The 18,868-nt window shown below is 37.7% G+C and overlaps 1 protein-coding gene across 4 annotated transcripts in view; it reads right to left on the reverse strand.

Moving 5' to 3' along the window:
• Positions 1-295: 295 nt before the first annotated feature.
• Positions 296-18,868, reverse strand: part of babo (TGF-beta receptor type-1 babo) — a 92,452-nt gene continuing 73,879 nt past the window's right edge. Inside the window, exons 8-10 of one of the 4 annotated variants that reach the window (XR_011334145.1) lie at positions 18,480-18,719; positions 11,735-11,946; positions 296-10,028 (exon numbers count right to left, since the gene is read on the reverse strand). Coding sequence is in view for 3 of the 4 variants with exons in the window: in XM_069836580.1 (XP_069692681.1) it covers positions 11,821-11,946; positions 18,480-18,719 (366 nt within the window). In the remaining variant the exon portion in view is untranslated. Of the gene's footprint in view, positions 10,029-10,845; positions 11,947-18,479; positions 18,720-18,868 lie in introns of those variants that run through there. The other 3 variants (XM_069836580.1, XM_069836581.1, XM_069836582.1) reach the window with 3 other exon arrangements.

An 18,868-nucleotide genomic window follows, 5' to 3' on the forward strand; every position in this document is an offset into this window, starting at 1 on the left:
CAATAAACAGCATGCGTTTGCTAAATACACTATTTTTCATGCAGAACTGCCAACCATTGTAACCGCGGGCCGCTACTGGTCCACACCATAAAACAATGACAACTGATCAGGTTCAAAGGCAACTGATATTTCCTGCAGAGTATGCTGATGACGTCACTGTGGAGGTTAATAGTTCGTAACTCGACACTGGCAAAGATATTTGTCCCTTGTTTTTTATATATATATATATATATATATATATATATATATATATATATATATATATATATATATATATATATATATATATAAAGGACGCTGATATCATGATATTCACTCAACATACCATAGAAGGAAAGTGCGATCTTAAAAAGATTCTATAAATTTAATATTCTGTGCAAATTATGATCACAAGGTATATCAATAAAACTGGATTGTAAATAGAAACTCTAATGATACAATTTAGTGTTATTATTATTATTTTCTGCTTGAGTATATAAATACATACAAATATAATTTAAAATTTAAAACTTTTCCACTGAAGATAGAACTGCTATACTCTTTCGGAATACTGCATTATGGAGTGCTCTGAATACTGCTAGTAAGATTACCATAATGAAAACTTTATAAAAACAATTGCACTTTTTTGCTGAAGTGAAAGTGGAAAACGAAAACTCTATTATGTTCATGACAATGCTATGTGGCATGTGCATTCACCCCTTTCCCCAAACACATACACACACATAGAACTGTCTTAAAAATGTTATGTTTTATTTAACGACGCTCGCAACTGCAGAGGTTATATCAGCGTCGCCGGATGTGCCGGAATTTTGTCCCGCAGGAGTTCTTTTACATGCCAGTAAATCTATTGACATGAGCCTGTCACATTTAAGCACATTTAAATGCCATCGACCTGGCCCGGGATCGAACCCGCAACCTTGGGCATAGAAGGCCAGCACTATACCAACTCGCCAACCAGGTCGACTAGAACTGTCTTACTGTGGAATTTATTGTCGATGATGGAATTCGAAACTAATTCCGCTAGGAGGAAGGATTTATTCTTACTTGCTCTTTTACCCATTTGCATATTTCCATACTAATGAAAACAAAATGCATCACCATTTCTATTGATACTCCAATAACAAATCGACTGTATGTACAATAGAAAAGGTACGTTCACTTAACAGTAGACCACAGTCTACTATATACAGTCACGAAGCTTGAGTTTTGAGGGTGCTAGAAACAATAGACTGTGACGGTACTGTTTTGCATTGCCTGTAATGAGGCGATATTAGCGATCCTAGTGGTGAGCAACTATCTAATGTTTGCATATTTACTACGTATTGAGCTTCGCGACTGTATATACTAGACTGTGAGTAGACTTCAATTTACTTCAAGAAAACAGCTCGAAACTCAACATAATTGCAGGGATAAACTAAAGGAACAGTTGTCAACTGATACAATTTAAACTTTTCACACATTATACAGAAAGTGAGATTTTTAATTTTTCTGAAAAAAAATTAAATATGTATTTTTAGAGGTATAATCTTCAGGTCTACACACTATTGCATATCTTGTAAGAGTACACATTAACAAGCATCACGCTAAAATACAGGTCATAAGGGACAGTGATGTGCAGTAAAATGTCTCTCCTGTCCAAATCCCACCCTCACCTGCTTGGGGCACAATCTACTTTTACAAATGAGGCAAATCCATAGCGGTATAATAGTTCCAGGAAATGCTACCGTATGTCTGTCAGAGAGATTTATGTGACAGTCCACAATCTGAACTTACTAGTGAGAGCCATGTAAGCTTTCCTGGAAGATTTAAGGTCTGCGCACACCGACGCAGGACGCTGGAGCGAATGCGAAACCGACGCGAATTATTGGGAGTACAGCGGGATATGAATCCATTCACACCGCAGCGGCACAATCCTGCCTAGGTGGCGGGACTGCAGCGTTCTACTTGCAGTTCACTGCAAGCAGCGTTTTCCCGCATCCCGCATTCATTTTGGCAATGGCGACTGAACAGTTAATAGAGTGAGTTAGGAGCATTGCTTACCAGAATCCATATCCACGGGCTCTGTGCTTACGAGATGTGCGTCTCGGAGTGTTATTACAATTTCTGCTGCTAGGTTTGCCTCGCAATGATGAAATAGTTCCATTACTAAACACTGTGTATCATGAAAATTCTTCAATTAATTCTGCATTACTCATCGAGTACGAAGATTGTAAACATGCCAAGCATATTTCAGTTTTATTTGAGATTTACTGATGACTTGTTAAATAATAATATACAGATTTTCAGTCTGATTTAATTAAATTCACAATTTTCTTTCTCGTAAGTCTGGATTTGTTAAATTAAAAATGTTGCTTTCAAACTACATTTACGTTGGAAAATTGATTGTTTTCAATTACGTGTTTTTCCTTCAGATTTCGTTCTCTCTAATTCGTTTTAATTGTGAAAGTGAACTACCGGTGTCTTCTACTTTCAGACATTATTATAATTATTATACAGTAGTTATTGATGCAATAATAATACTAATGATTTACGTAAAATGTTATTCAAGCAAGGAAAAACAAAAATTGATATTGCAAAAAAAAACTATTATATAATGCAATAATTATCAACAAGTATAATAAAATAAATATGTTACCATTTTAACATACGTAATCAAGACAATCATGGATTGAATACCACTGTATTAGAGGATGCGTGTTAAAGAAAACTTTACAAATTTTTCACGATCAATCTTTGTGAAGGCCACAGAGGGCGCAGTAATGAATGAGAACATATATTATTGTATTACAAAAAGAATGTCTGTTCTCTTAACCGGAGTTTCGGTTAACAATGGTTCTGCTGTGACAGCAAGGGTGTAGTACTATATGAACGAACCTATGATCATCTTTGGCAACTTCAAGCAGCATCCTATTCGCGACTCCATCCCGCTTTGGTGTGAAGACAACGGCGAATTTCGCAGCGATCGCGGGATTACAAGTTTCGCTGTTGCTCCCGTGTCCCGCGTTGGTGTGCGCAGACCTTTACCTACACAGAAGTCTTGCAAAGGAAATCTAGAAAGACCAATGAAAAGATGAAGTGAGATTGTGACTACTGAAAACCCAATATTTTGTTCTATGATCATGATTATGATACAGTAGTTGGTTAATCTCTAATGGCATGAGTACTGGTTTTAACTTTCCTCTTTCTAGCTTCCTAGTACAGTCCAACAATTTATTCATTCTTCAGCGTGTCTCTCTAATCCTTTACAAGTCAACAGATGCTCTTCATTCAAGATTTTATCTTCTACACTGCAAATCTTGCATTGCGTTATACTTGATATGTTGAATCTGAGCAGATATTCTGCTGAGCAAACATGGTCCATCATTACTCAGAAAGGTACTCTTGCAGTTTTTTATGGAAGCTTCAATAAGTGTCTTTAACATGCTACATATTCATACTATTTTTCCCTTTAATTTTTGCTCTATTCCTTTATTTGCATAAACTTGTCGCATTGTTTTGATTAGATTTCTATGTTTGTTTTTTACTGATTAGCAATTATTCCTTGTGCTCTCTTTTTGGCTAGGGTGTCTGCAACTTCGTTTCCTAGTAATCTCCCAGAATTCATTGTAATATGCTGTTTAGTCAACTGTCTGAAGACAGGTCTGGACCCCACAAGTGATACCAACAAGACCACTCACGAGGCAACTAAGCTAGGAGATAATGGGGTAAGGGGCAAGGCCAGTTTCTTTCCACCTCCATTGCATACATCACTGACTAGCTACATATTACACTAATCAGACTTCAGATGCGTACAAACAAAGTGAGATGTGTCTAATGCCTATCCACTTCACTTGCATGATTCGGGTTCCGCGTACTGCGAATAGATGGCAGGACTGTGACCCATTTTTAAGTTATACACCACTTTAGAGGGGCCACATTATACATGATGAGCATCTGTGAGGAGTTATGTCGTGTACTAGGGTGAGTGTATGTGTAAGTATAGTGTAGGGAATGAGTGAGGAGGATGATGATGGTGAGAAAGGGAGAAGGGGAAACCCAGTGCCGACACATAGCCTACTCCTGTCGAATAGCACACCAGACTTAACATCCCTGTCTGATGGTCGAACCACTATCAACAGTGACATATGCCTTCTCTTCATATGCACTATGGAGAGATTTGGAATTTAACGCAGGCATATCGGTGCACAATTTAGTGATTAGAAGTTGTGCACCGCCATCTCTCCTAGTCCCAAAGTAGAAATTTTACATGAAAATTTCTGACCCCGCCAGGAATCAAACCCGTGTCGGCTAGTCTGGAGGCAGATGTGCTACCATAGAGCTAACTCGGCAGTGAGATGTACTGTCTGATAATAGATGTACATATCAGCCAAGACCTCAATCACCGGTACATTGTAACATTACGCATTTTAATGTAGATCTCAAGATTTCAACTACTATTCTTATTTAATTAACCTTGCGACTTATATTAGAATTATTATAGTCTAACACCTTGGCTATGTGCATAGCATATGCACTTCCAAACCAAGTAGTCCTGGTTCAATACCCAATGTGGGCAATGGAAGAGATTTATCTTCTGTTCACAGGATTGGGTGTATGTATCTTTACCATGTGCTCTCCTGTGTTGTCTCATTGGTGTCATGCTGACCACATTACCAAGTAGGTCCACAATATGTTCCTGTGAAATTGGTCAAAAGATAATATCCTCCCCTATATCGCATTGTATAGCAGTCAGTAATACAAGGGGAGCTAAAACTGTCTAAGAAAGGAATAGTATTATAATTGGTTATTGCTTTTATAGCTACACTTGAGTCACTTAGTATTACTTACTCTTAGTATGATGGTTGATATAATATGTTTTTCAGTGTTAGTGCCACTGCTGTAATTTCGGCATCAAAATTGTTGGTACTGGGACCCCAGTGTATGAGGAAAGTGTTCGTGAAATATCTCTGATCCAACTTCACCATTTTTGTTAAGATATGAGCCATCATGTACATTCTTGCCCACTTACCTTATAACATTTCTAATGTTAAACTTTTTAGTTCTTCTGGATGTTCTCCATATTTCATTATTGATTTTCATATATCGAGTTTGTTTCTTTTTCTATGTAATGTAGAGGATTTTTTTATAGTGGGTGGTAATGTAGATTTTTGTCTATATATTGTTTTAATCCCCTGCGTTTTTAATTATGTATACCCAAATAGGTTTGTTTTGTTGTAATTTTTTTTTTCTGTAAAGATTTTGGCTTTTATATTTATTCTATGGCAATGGATATATTTGTTACAGATTGCATTGCAACTATTGGAGTTGTTTTGACTGCTCCTATTACTATCTTGGTGTGTTTGTCTGTGCTGTTTCTATTTTACTTCAGAATTGTAGCTAGTATTTATCTCCTATATAATGCAATGAGCACACTAGTAGCTGGTTATCGAAATCCGTGAGGCATGATGTAATTAGTGTAAGTACCTCCCATACAGAATGTTTATTATTCATGATAATAATTATTGTTATTATATTAATATTATTATCAGGCCTATTATTGGCACGCACGCACACACGTTCTGCCCATGGGCAGGTCCTTTCACTGCAAACCAAGCATTCTCCAATCTTTCCTATTTTCTGCTTTCCTCTTAGTATCCGCATATGATCCTTTGCAGTTTTTCTTTGGAAGGATAAATGTGGTAGCTTCTTGTTGCCTTCCGCACACTATTCTCTCTTTTGCATATTCCAGGGGGTCCCAGCGTGGAGGTGAGGAGAGTGGATTTTAGTAATTGGGTCCTCTGGACTTCACCGAAATTCACAGCAAGGATTAAACATCAGTTCTATCAGAGTTTTTGACCCAATTAGAGACCAGGAAATAATAATATCACTCATTAAACAAGTTGTTATGCTGTAAGTTTGTTTCAGTGACTGAACGTGATGAATCAATACATATTATGCTCGGCTGGAGAAGTATGTGTTGAAATTCCTCTGAAAATATTTTTTCAGGTCGCTGAAGCCCTCAATAGACACACTGTTATTATTTTTTTTCTGACAGTAACAAGCACAACGAATGGAAAAGTTTATTTTATACCACATAACCATTTATGTTGTCCATACCGGGATGCATTGGAAGCTCGCGTTTTAAGATTACCTTTCTGAATAGTTATCAGTGATGATGTAGGTATCTCTTTAATTATTTCAATATTATTTCTTCTCGAAAAAGGGTATTCTAACAAACAAGTAATTATATCATCATTATTTCTCGCATCTGTTTCAGTTTCCATTTTCCCGAAACACACAACACTGGACCACTCTCACTACTGTACTACGAAGTACGATAGCACAACACCCTCGTATATGTCATAAACTGAGACATAAGGAGAGAGAACAGTGTGAGCTCGTGTCTGCTACATTGCGAGAATTTTTATGTTATTTATGGCTTACTTAGGAAGACGAGTCACCACTGGTATTCTCATCCCAAGCTGACGAGACCAGAAGAATAAAATTGTGCAACCTCAAAACCCACAAAAACATACGAACTACAGAAGCTATACCAGACACAAGTATTTCAGGCCTTAGTAACAAATTTTACTGCAAGATAGGTCTATATACATCACACAAAGTTTTCTAATACTTCTACAATGCTATATGCTTCATTCAAATAACTAATATATTATATAAAATACAAAACTTAATACTACTAAGATTTATTACAAATCCGTCCTCAAGTGAGGTTGACCATTGGAATCCGGAATTAACAAACATAAAAGATAAAGGGAAATGAAACGAGCAAAATAATGATTTGATTTTTACATTAAAACAAAAATTTACGTGTTAACATATACATGATAGTGTAGAATTTGAAGAGAGGCCTTAAGAATTTCCATTACAATCTTCTGAACCTCATAAAAGGGAATTCGAAAGGATTTAAGAATATTAGATGTACATTTTGGTAAACAACCCCTCGCTCCAAATAGTAAGCCTGTAACATCCCAGTTGTAAAGCGAAATGCCATATTTTTCACTGAGGTATGGAAGACAAGGTACATATTTAGCTCACTTGTCATCATTTATCTGCAGTACTTGATTTGTGTCTCGTTCAAAGCAAATCGTAGGGTCTAAGACCATCGCTTTCTGGATTCTTCTATTGATGGCAATTATATCGACTCTTCTATGAAGCAGGGAATGCACACTATGTCAAGTAAATGGACGAGGTTAGTACTGAGATTAAAGCACGAATAGCAGCAGGTAATAGATGTTATTATGTCTTTAACAAGTTATTTAAATCCTCCAGGCTCTCAAGAACTTTAACTATGTACTGCGTCATAATTTGACCAGTGGTGCTCTACAGGTGTGAGATGTAAACACTTACTGAACGAGATAAAAATAGGCTTCGAGTGTGGGAGAGAATGGTGTTTATTTTTTTATTTTAGTAGGTTATTTGACGATGCTTTATCAACATCTCAGGTTATTTAGCGTCTGAATGAGATGAAGGTCCGGCGCCGTGGCATCGCGGTCTAAGGCATCTTGCCTGGGACTGGAATGTGCGCTGGTTCGAGTCCTCATGGGGGAAGAAATTTTCTCATGAAATTTCGACCAGTGTATGGGACTGGTGCCCACCCAGCGTCGTGATGCACTTGGGGAGCTACGATAGGTAGCGAAATCCGGTTGCGAATACCAGCTATAACGGCTGGAGGGATCATCGTGCTAACCACACGATACCTCCATTCTGGTTGGATGATCGTTCACCTCTGCTTCAGCATATGGGCGTGAGGCCAGCAGCCAGCAGCCAGCTGGTCGGTCTAGGCCCTTCACGGACTGTAGCGCCACGGATTATTATTATTATTATTATTATTATTATTATTATGAATGAGATGAAGGTGATAATGCCGGTGAAATGAGTCCGGGGTCCAACACCGAAAGTTACCCAGCATTTGCTCTTATTGGGTTGAGGGAATACCCCGGAAAAAACCTCAATCAGGTAACTTGCCCCAACCGAGAATCGAACTCGGGCCACCTGGTTTTGCAGATAGATGTGCTAACCGTTACCCCACAGGTGTGGATAGAATGGTGTTATGGAGGATCTTTGGGGTAGTCTGCAAAAGGGGGGAGTGACATATCAGATATAATCAGGACTGTATCAAGACTATGAGGAAATGGACCTGGTAGCAGAAGCAAAGAAGAGACGATTGTACTACTTGGGTCATGTTGTGAGAATAAAGAGGAGAGAGTTCCCAAGAAAACCCTTGATCAACACCCAGAAGGTAGGAGGAAACAAGAGCGACTTAGGAAGAGGACTTCTCAACTAAACTTTTAATTTAAACATTGATTTGTTTTCATAATGTTGATTTATTCACACCAGTAGACAGATCTTTTTCTTTTACTTTCCTTCCCCATATTTCCAATCTCTTACAATGCTTTCCCAGAAGAACTTAAGTAGATAAGCTTTCAGGAATTTACTTCAAAGAGTTCTACTATAGGTCATTCACGTGCTTGTGTGCAGCAGCATATATTAAGAACCTTACGGTGAGGGAAGCAAGCTTGCAGGCTACAAGCAGGAGTGCAGCAAGAAAGGTAAGCTTCTCAGTCCACTTTTTTCTTCCCCTGATGCACAGGTTAGTTTCACGAGATAATGAATGGCCTATGATACACTCTTCAAGGAACACTATTGTGTAATGTTTCAGGCCATCATATATTCAATATGACAGCTGTGTAATCAAGGTCATACACAACTAAGTTTTAGATGAAGTGCATTTAGACGTTATTAATCTTACTGTCCTTTAATATAACAACAAAAATAAATGCATCTTAACAGATTGTTATATATAACATAACTGATCTCGAAGAGTATCTATGTTACAAAGAAAAATGGTCAAACAGTTGACTGCCAGCACCTAAGGTAAGAGGAATCACAATAAATAACAAACAATATATTAATAATGGAACAAAATACCCACCTTCCTACCACACAATTGGTATATTCTGGTGCAGTCAAATTAAAAACTGATGTGTGTACTCTTATAGGATAGCAAATTCTTAAGACACGGACTCAAATGTGAGTGCAATCAGAATTTTTCGTGCATTTGTGTGTTGCTAAAATTCGAAGACGAAAGAACAAAGAAAAAAAGAGAAAGAGAGTTTTCAGAAAATTATTCTCAGGTAATGAAAGATGAAATGAGAGCAAAATAAAATACACACCAAAGAACATTTTTGGCATGTAAGGATTCTATTGTATATAAACGAAAAGTAAATCACATTTCAAATGAATTAATTTGATATAGAAAAGTATTACGTTTCAGACAGAGGAAAAAAAAAAATTCTTGAACTGAAACTGTCTACAGCTTTATTTTCCATTACTTGACCAAAATTTCAGTCCACTAACTTTTTCTTTCTTCCCTTTTCTTCTTCTTCTTCTTCTTCTTCTTCTTCTTCTTCTTCTTCTTCTTCTTCTTCCGTATTAAGCCTGGTGGCCTGTTATGGTCTCACTCCATCATTTCTTTCTTTGCAAATATGCAAAATAGGATATCTTATTATTCTGTATGTTTCTTCATAGTTTCTCTGCCACTAAAATGAAGAACATATGTGATACCGAAGATGGGAAAGACAAACTTCACCCTTAACAATTCTACAAACTGCGTAATATTTAACAAATATATTTTAAAGATTTCGCTGATCCTGATATAACACTTCTGTGCACTGAATTTACCTTTTGCATCTACAACTAACAAGAGAGTAAAAGGAACGGATTTTTACAGAAATAGTATTATTTTAATTGATAAAAAGGTTATATGATATAAACAAGGTTTATAGAACTGTTATCATTTACGAATCTATGAGATGATGAAAAATTTGAATTTAGGTATATTGATTGCGAAGGAATCAAATTGCTGTCAATAAAGTGACAGACTTTGGATTGAAGCTCAAGTGAATGACACCACATACACTTATAATAATGAGTCTTCCTGGGGTAAAAGATGACCATATGACGAGGGTACCTTCCTCTAGTACCAAGGTCCAGAAAGTATGGAAGCTCTGGCATGTGTCAACAACCTGTACACAGACATTTTACTTTAATACAATGTTTCTGAAGAACTGAAGATAAACTTCAAAATTAATATTTCAAAGGCAGAAACGACGTCACATTATTTCACAGAGCATCAAAGAATTTTTCTAGAAAAGAATTATAAGAAAAAAATTTCTTTTCACAGAAACGAAACATTATAACACATTTGCTTCAAGATATCATCACAAAAATGGATGCCTTTATAAATCTTTATAACTTATAAAAAAAGAAACATTCCGAGTATATCTGCAGAAGGCAGTCTTTAAAATAACTTTTCAGTCTGGTACACCAGGCAGAAGGATTAATGCATATTTTCTTTTGCTCCGGAGTCATCATAAAAATACAAAGTATAATATATACAAATTACAATTCGTATCTAAAAGTTATCTTTTAAACTCATTATTTTAAAAAATTTCATCAGAAATCGCTGTAGTTGTACTTGATATGCAACTATTAATAAAAAAAAATAACAAACTTACATTATGAATAATTTCAAGGGAAAAATTGTTCCGGGGCCGGGTATCGATCCCGGGACCTCTGGTTGAACGTACTAGCGCTCTACCACTGAGCTACCCGGGAACTCCACCCGACACCGTCTCAACTTTTCCTTTTATATCCACACAACTCGCGTGGGCTGATGAAACGCCAGAGACCCACAACGAGTGCACACAATCTCTCTCAAAGTCACACAGAGATTGTGTGCACTCATTGTGGGTCTCTGGCGTTTCGTCAGCCCACGCGAGTTGTGTGGATATAAAGGGAAAAGTTGAGACGGTGTCGGGTGGAGTTCCCGGGTAGCTCAGTGGTAGAGCGCTGGTACGTTCAACCAGAGGTCCCGGGATCGATACCCGGCCCCGGAACAATTTTTCCCTTGAAATTATTCAAATCTGCTTTACAGGGAGCTTCACCTGAAAGACTAGATTTGCAAACTTACATTATCATACATGACTGCTACCCATCTGCTAGAGATCGAACAGTGAAATGTGATAATGTTAAGATTCATAATTATCTAAACGTGCATTAGGCCTTAGAACCATCTCAACAAATAACACTTGCATACCTAAATAAATGTGTGTCACTGCTGAAACATCACAATGAACATGCATGACTAGACGAAGTTGCTTTAGAGTTACAAATATATGTAGGACCTGTGCTTAGACGTAGGGAATATAATTGGGCAGTGATTTTTTTTCAATCAACTGATCTATTCGAGTCAATCATTTACTCTCAATTTATTCAACATTTACTCCTCACGCTCTCACTCGTTCACTCACTCACTTATAACCTCTATTCATTGCATTCTATTCAGCTGTCTGTACACCTCACTTTTATGTCGACTCCTATTCATTGCAGGTCAGGTTTGCAACGCGAGAATGTCAAATGACAATAAAATGGTGGCAAGCAGCACTTTTAATTAGGACTCATTATATTTAGGTGATCAACCGCATTGTGACCCCATGTCTCTCAAGTGAGAAATAAATTCGCGTATCGTTTAGCCACAATGTAAGTTGCTTGTCACCATTAATACTTCTCTTCACTCGATTTAGTATTGTCCTGATGCTTACATTGGAGCATCATAGTCTCTTTTATGTCCATTTTTAAGAAAAGTAAAAAATTTGCAATAATTATTTCAAATGAAAAGGCATGACTAGTGAAAGAAGTTCCTTAAAATCAATTCACATTTTGTCCCTACCAAACCAAACAGCAACACAGCTCCGCAGACGTGGAAGTATACAAGTAACATCCCTGCCTTATGGATGTAGCTTGCCATGCTCTGGCTCATATCTTCAGGTCTTCTGCTGCGCCGAGGTTTGCAAGGGTCTTCTTTATGCGCAGTGCAGTGAGACGAGCTGCAGCGTTCTGGTACCAACACTCCTTCATCACCTTCGACATCACGTGGAGTGCCTGGACAAAATATACAAACAATTTATTTCACATACTTACCTTTTCCTTTCCTAACATTTTTAAAAAGGGGGACAAAACCAGCTGTGGTAACTTTCGAGGAATATCACTTTTGTTGACGTCGTACAAAATTTTGTCCAATATTCTTTTGAGAAGATTAACTCCGTACGTAGATGAAATTATTGGGGATCATCAGTGCGGTTTTCGGCGTAATATATCGACTATTGATCAGATTTTTTGTATTCGACAGATAATGGAGAAAAAATGGGAGTATAAGGGTACAGTGCATCAGTTATTCATAGATTTAAAAAAAAAGGCATGTGACTCGGTTAAGAGGGAAATATTATATGATATTCTTATTGAATTTGGTATTCCCAAGAAACTAGTTCGATTAATTAAAATGTGTCTGAGTGAAACTTACAGCAGAGTCCATATAGGTCAGTTTCTATCTGATGTTTTTCCAATTTACTGCGGGCTAAAGCAGGGAGATGCACTATCACCTTTACTTTTTAACTTCGCTTTAGAATATGCCATTAGGAAAGTTCAGGATAACAGGCAGGGTTTGGAATTGAACGGGTTACATCAGCTTCTTGTCTATGCGGATGACGTGAATATGTTAGGAGAAAATCCACAAACGATTAGGGAAAACACGGAAATTTTAGTTGAAGCAAGTAAAGCGATCGGTTTGGAAGTAAATCCCGAAAAGACAAAGTATATGATTATGTCTCGTGACCAGAATATTGTACGAAATGGAAATATAAAAATTGGAGATTTATCCTTCGAAGAGGTGGAAAAATTCAAATATCTTGGAGCAACAGTAACAAATATAAATGACACTCGGGAGGACATTAAACGCAGAATAAATATGGGAAATGCGTGTTATTATTCGGTTGAGAAGCTCTTATCATCCAGTCTGTTGTCCAAAAATCTGAAAGTTAGAATTTATAAAACAGTTATATTACCAGTTGTTCTGTATGGTTGTGAAACTTGGACTCTCACTCTGAGAGAGGAACATAGGTTAAGGGTGTTTGAGAATAAGATGCTTAGGAAAATATTTGGGGCTAAGCGGGATGAAGTTACAGGAGAATGGAGAAAGTTACACAATGCAGAACTGCACGCATTGTATTCTTCACCTGACATAATTAGGAACATTAAATCCAGACGTTTCAGATGGGCAGGGCATGTAGCACGTATGGGCGAATCCAGAAATGCATATAGAGCGTTAGTTGGGAGACCAGAGGGAAAAAGACCTTTAGGGAGGCCGAGACGTAGATGGGAGGATAATATTAAAATGGATTTGAGGGAGGTGGGGTATGATGATAGAGACTGGATTAATCTTGCACAGGATAGGGACCGATGGCGGGCTTATGTGAGGGCGGCAATGAACCTTCGGGTTCCTTAAAAGCCATTTGTAAGCAAGTAAGTAACTTCATTCCAACTTTTCATTCCAATCTCATAAAATTAAACCGTGATGTCAAGCTCGGCCACTGGTGGCAGTTGTCACAGGTTTGCCATGAGTTTGGGTCCAGGGCATCTCGTGACTCAAGCTGCTAGCACAATGCTTTGGCAGGCAAGACATAAGAACTTGAAGTCCAAGAAAAGGCTGTGTCTAAACCCATAGATATGATCTGCACAGAATCCTCTACTTTGCGCAGATTTTTTAATATACGAGGCGTGTTCTTAAAGTAAGTTCTAAAAGGGTGTAGTAAGTAAATGGGAAGATATTTACAAACCATTTTTGTTACATTGTATTCCCCACACTTCAATTACTTCTCAACGTAATCTCCACCATTATTGAGGCATTTATCGAGTCGTGGCACAAGTCTTTCTATCCCCTCATTGTAGAATTCGCCCGCCTGCGATGCGAACCACTCCCGCATTGCTGTTTTCACTTCATCGCCATCAAACCGTTGACCACCGAGGAACTTCTTGAGGTGCAGGAAGAGATGAAACTCACTCGGAGCCAAATTCGAGCTGTAGGGGGGATAGTCAATTTGTTCCCAGCCAAATTTCGAGATGAGATTTTGGGTGTCACGAGCCGTGTGTGGCCATCTCCTGACCATTCCATCACTAATGGCATCGTCACCATACACCTCACAAAGTTGACGATGAATGTCAGCTGGTTTGATGTTTCTCGCATTCAAGAAATGAATAACAGACCGCATCTCATAGTCGGCGGGGTGCTCGATCATTTTAAACATTTCAACTGATCACAACTAACCACACACACAGACTGAAGCTCTGAAACTGCATGCACAGCTTGCCTGAGGACTCAAGAAGAAAACACGCATGTGCAAAATAACGATTGCAGCGATGTGATGGCTATAATTGAAAACGGAACTTACTTTAAGAACACGCCTCGTACATAGAATGGGAGAATGTGTTTTTATATAGGGTTGTAGCAAATCATACAGAATGCATAGTATGCAAACAGTACTTCTTTATAAGAAAGTACAATATAAAACGACATTATGAGTTGAAACACCAAGTGGACTATGAAGGATGTGAGAAGAAGAATGAGTTCTAGTAAAATGTCTAAAAGTGGATAAATGTAATGTAAGTAGTATGCTGTCACTGTGAAAGACTACAATTAGTTGTCTACCAAGTTACATTCTATTTACTGTAGTTGCACAGTTTTAAAGCTCATGGAATTTGCTAATAGTACATATGGACCTATTAATTAATCGAACTAGTTTCTTGGGAATACCAAATTCAATAAGAATATTAAATAAAACTTCTCTCTTAACCGAGTCATACGCCTTTTTGAAATCTATGAATAACTGATGTACTGTACCCTTATACTCCCATTTTTTCTCCAATATCTGTTGAATACAAAAAATCTGAACAATAGTAGATCTATTACGCCTAAAACCACACTGATGATCCCCAATAATTTCATCTACATATGCAGTTAATCTTCTCAAAAGGGTATTCGACAAAATTTTGTACGTCAACAAAAGTGATATTCCTCGAAAGTTACTACAGTTAGTCTTGTCCCCCTTCTTAAAAATAGGTACGATTATGGACTCCTTCCATTGTTCTGGTACAATTTCCTTTTCCCAAAGTGTAAGTACAAGTTTATAAATTTCGCTAGATAATGCCCTTCCACCCTCTTGTATTAATTCTGCTGGAATTTGATCAATACCTGGAGACTTGTACTTTTTCAGGTTTTCTATCGCAATTTCAACTTCAGAAAGTGTGGGAAATTGAATTCTTAGTAGCTATAATTATCTATATACAGGAGTTACGTGTGTTTATGCATTTAATTCAAACCTTTAAGATACTCTGTAAATTTAATGTGCAAAGTTCTATCGTTGTATCTACTCCTACATGTATTCTCTTTAACATATCAATGGAGAGTGACTAGATAAGCATTTGTGGTTTTTCTTGAAATTGTCGATGTCCCCTGTTGGACCATAAACAATCTAAGAGGAAACTAAAAATCTATTCCATAGAATCATAGTAAAAAAAAAAGTCGTACCAGTAATAGATAATATTAATGACTGGGACCTGCATTTCAATGACCCAAGGAAATACATTTACACTAGAGTTTGAAGGAAATGGCCACAAATTTAAGGAGAGTGATATAAATAAACATTAATTACATAGGTTGGATAAAAAGTAATGGCAACACTGGTGTCACGTGACGATGGTGCGTTCGAGAGCTACCAGCTGTGTGGACATGAACAAGGACTGTTAGATGAGTTAGTGCAGCCAGCGGCGACAGTACTCCATCAATCTACTGCAGTGTGTAGAACGTTCACTTTCATAGGGATAGTGCGAGCGCCCTAAGACCATCCTTACAAAACTAGAGCAATGTTCCTGGATCAAAATTGAAATGGCACGAGGTCATAGTGCACAAGAATGTTTTCAGGGACTGGTGAAGCATGTGGCGATGCAGCGTTGCCATATCGCACAGTTGCACAATGGGTTAAAGCATTCCGGGAAGGCCTTGTTGCATGGGTACCAAAGGGAAGGTGACGACTTTCTTGGACGAATCGTCGCTATGGACGAAACCTGGACTCGCTCGTATGAACCAAACTTGAAACGCCAATCAAATGAATGGAAGCATCCCGGTTCTCCTCGTCCAAAGAAAGTGCGCCCTACACAAAGTGCTGTGAAGATGTTCATTGTGGCGTATGACATTGATGGGGTAATACTGCACCACGCTGTACCTCCAAGGCAGACGGAAAACGCGGACTACTGGAACATCCACCGTACTCACCCGATATGATCCATGCGATTACGATCTTTTCACCAAAGTGAAAGAACCACTGCGAGGGACCCGGTACAATACCAGAGATGAACTTATCTGTGCTTTAGGGCGGTCAATACGGAACATCAACAAAGATGGACGCACTGATGGTGTACGACACCTTCCAAACATTTGGCAAAAGGTAATAAATAAGGGGGGGCGACTATATAGAAGGTATGTAAATGTTGTACCCCTGTGAATAAAGCCATGTCAGAAATATCGAACTGTTGCCATTACTTTTTATCCAACCCTTGTATTATGTAACATACACATTTTTTATTATAATTACTTATGTATTCTCTCAATGTTTATTATACATTCCCTGCTATGTACCATATTTTCCGGGGCATAAGACTCACTTTCTTCTTTGAAAATAGGTCTGAAAAGCATGGTGCATCTTATGTGTCAATACTAACTTTGTGAATGGGTGAAAGCTTTATGAGATTCAGTGTAAACTGAGATAATAACCTGTCGGTTAGCACACTGTTCTTAAAGTGTGTTTTTATATATACATGGAGGTGTATAGTGTTGATGCTGTGAGAGCAAGTTATGAACTAACGCGCATGGTTGTTGCAAGACATGGGAACATATTCACATGGACAATTTATTAAGGACTGCATTTTAACAACAGAAAAGAATTTATGTCGCAATGAATCTTCGAAGTTCGAGACCATAAGCTAAATACTGTAGCTAATCCAGCACAAGAAATTTCCCTGGTCTTACATTCGCATGCTGCAATGTGATCGGTCACAGAACACTGAACGCAGGTACAATTGAATTGTTGTCTGCTTTACGTCATCTGCTCCCAAGTCTGGTACCATGCTGTGCAGTGGCGGCTGCTCTTTATGTGCTGCAATGCTGCAGCACACAGTTAATTTTCTGTAACTAGCATAATCTTATTTATATTTTCTTTCTTCCATTCGTGTTATGCATTCCAATGCACGCAGAATCGGGAACTGCTATTGTCTACAGCTTGTGCGTTGTCTGCAAGTCCCAGTCGGTAATGTGTGCTGACTTCTTTATTGCAGTGAACTGCAGTGAAATGCAGCGAACCTTGCACATGCGCAGAGAGCTTACATTCGCTTGTTGTATGACATAATCTATGGTTTCCCATCATACAAGCGTAAACAGTGTGTGCTACAAGGAAACGCAGTGAATTGAAATGACTCGTTCGCATTGGCGTTTTATAAAATCTACAACCAATCAGGAGTGAGTGACTGTTTGTATAGATGGTTTGCAGTCTGCAAACAATGCGGACATCACGACATCTCTGAGAAGCAGTCATGTACTATTTGTGAGTTAGTATCTATTTTACAAGTCCTGATCACAGAATGTAAGGACGACTATCTTATTCTTATGCTAATTATTAAACTTTCCTGTAAAACTGAAATGTATTATTTGTAACATTTATTATTAGCTTATTTATATGTACTATATTTATTACAATTTAATTAAAAGATGCTGTACTCCTATTCTACTCCTTCAATCTTCCGAAAGATGGCTTGAATGCACTGGAATGCTATTAGAATTTAAAATTTTGATTGCTGGTTGCTGACATGGAGGAGTTGAACTCCAAAGTAACTGGCAGCAGTGTTTCCAACTGAACGGAAATTCCGTCAGTTCCGTCAAAACTGATGGAATTTCAATGTAGTGAACGGGAAAAGAATGGCTTTGACGGGTGATGGATTTTCTGGCGGAATTACGATTTACATCATCTTTTCACTTTTTTAACTGTTGTCATTTTTAATTGCTTAATTTTTTAGGGAACGTAGACCAACTCAGCACATCAGCTGCAGAACTAGAGGCAGATGATGTGGATGAATTATTATTTTAATCAAGATTGGTAAGAAAGTTGCGTTAATATTTGTGTTCATTTTTATATAGATATATTAAGTGGGTCTTATTTCTTTTAAATTTTAACGGATTCTGACGGAATTCCAGGTGTTAGACTGACAGGGATACTTTAAGTGTTGGGAACACTGATTGACAGATTCTGCAGCATGAACTTCATACTGCTCCACTAGTGAGTAGATCAACCAAATTTTAAAGATTTTTTAAAGTAAATTTCCCATATTCAGCACACTCTCATTTTCAGCCACGAGCCGCCACTGGCTCTGTGTAGGTTTATGGTGGCATTGAGTTTGACATCACTAAAATAAACAATGTAAAATTTTTTTGTATGTCTTTCTCCTTTCTCCTACCTTACTCCTTATTTCAAAGTAGCTTTACAATATGAATGTACATAATTTCCTGGTCTTACATAAAGACAAAAATAACATACCACATTTGACTGCCATCGATTAGGGATAGATGGCCTCTGTCGATCCAGACATACAACTTTCCTCATTTCTTCAATGGTTGGATCTGACTGCACCATATCATAGAATGGCAACTGGTAGTCATCATAAATCCCTCCTACATTACATCTTCTCGCAATTTCCCAAAATATGAGGCCAAGAGCATATACATCTGCTCGTTTAAAGGAATCGAAGTGGTTGATGTTAATAAGCTCCTCTAGTACCTAAAAAGAAATTACCATCAAACATAATTAAAGTCCAAGACAAAGAAGAATGTATCAACAAAGTATTGAACTTGTTTTTGGAACTAAAAGCTTCATTACTAACATGTATTATTCTGGACATGTAATAAAATCAATCCAACAGTCTGAAG

Source organism: Periplaneta americana, chromosome 1 (assembly GCF_040183065.1).
Source record: "Periplaneta americana isolate PAMFEO1 chromosome 1, P.americana_PAMFEO1_priV1, whole genome shotgun sequence".
NCBI classification, from domain to species: Eukaryota; Metazoa; Arthropoda; class Insecta; order Blattodea; family Blattidae; genus Periplaneta; species Periplaneta americana.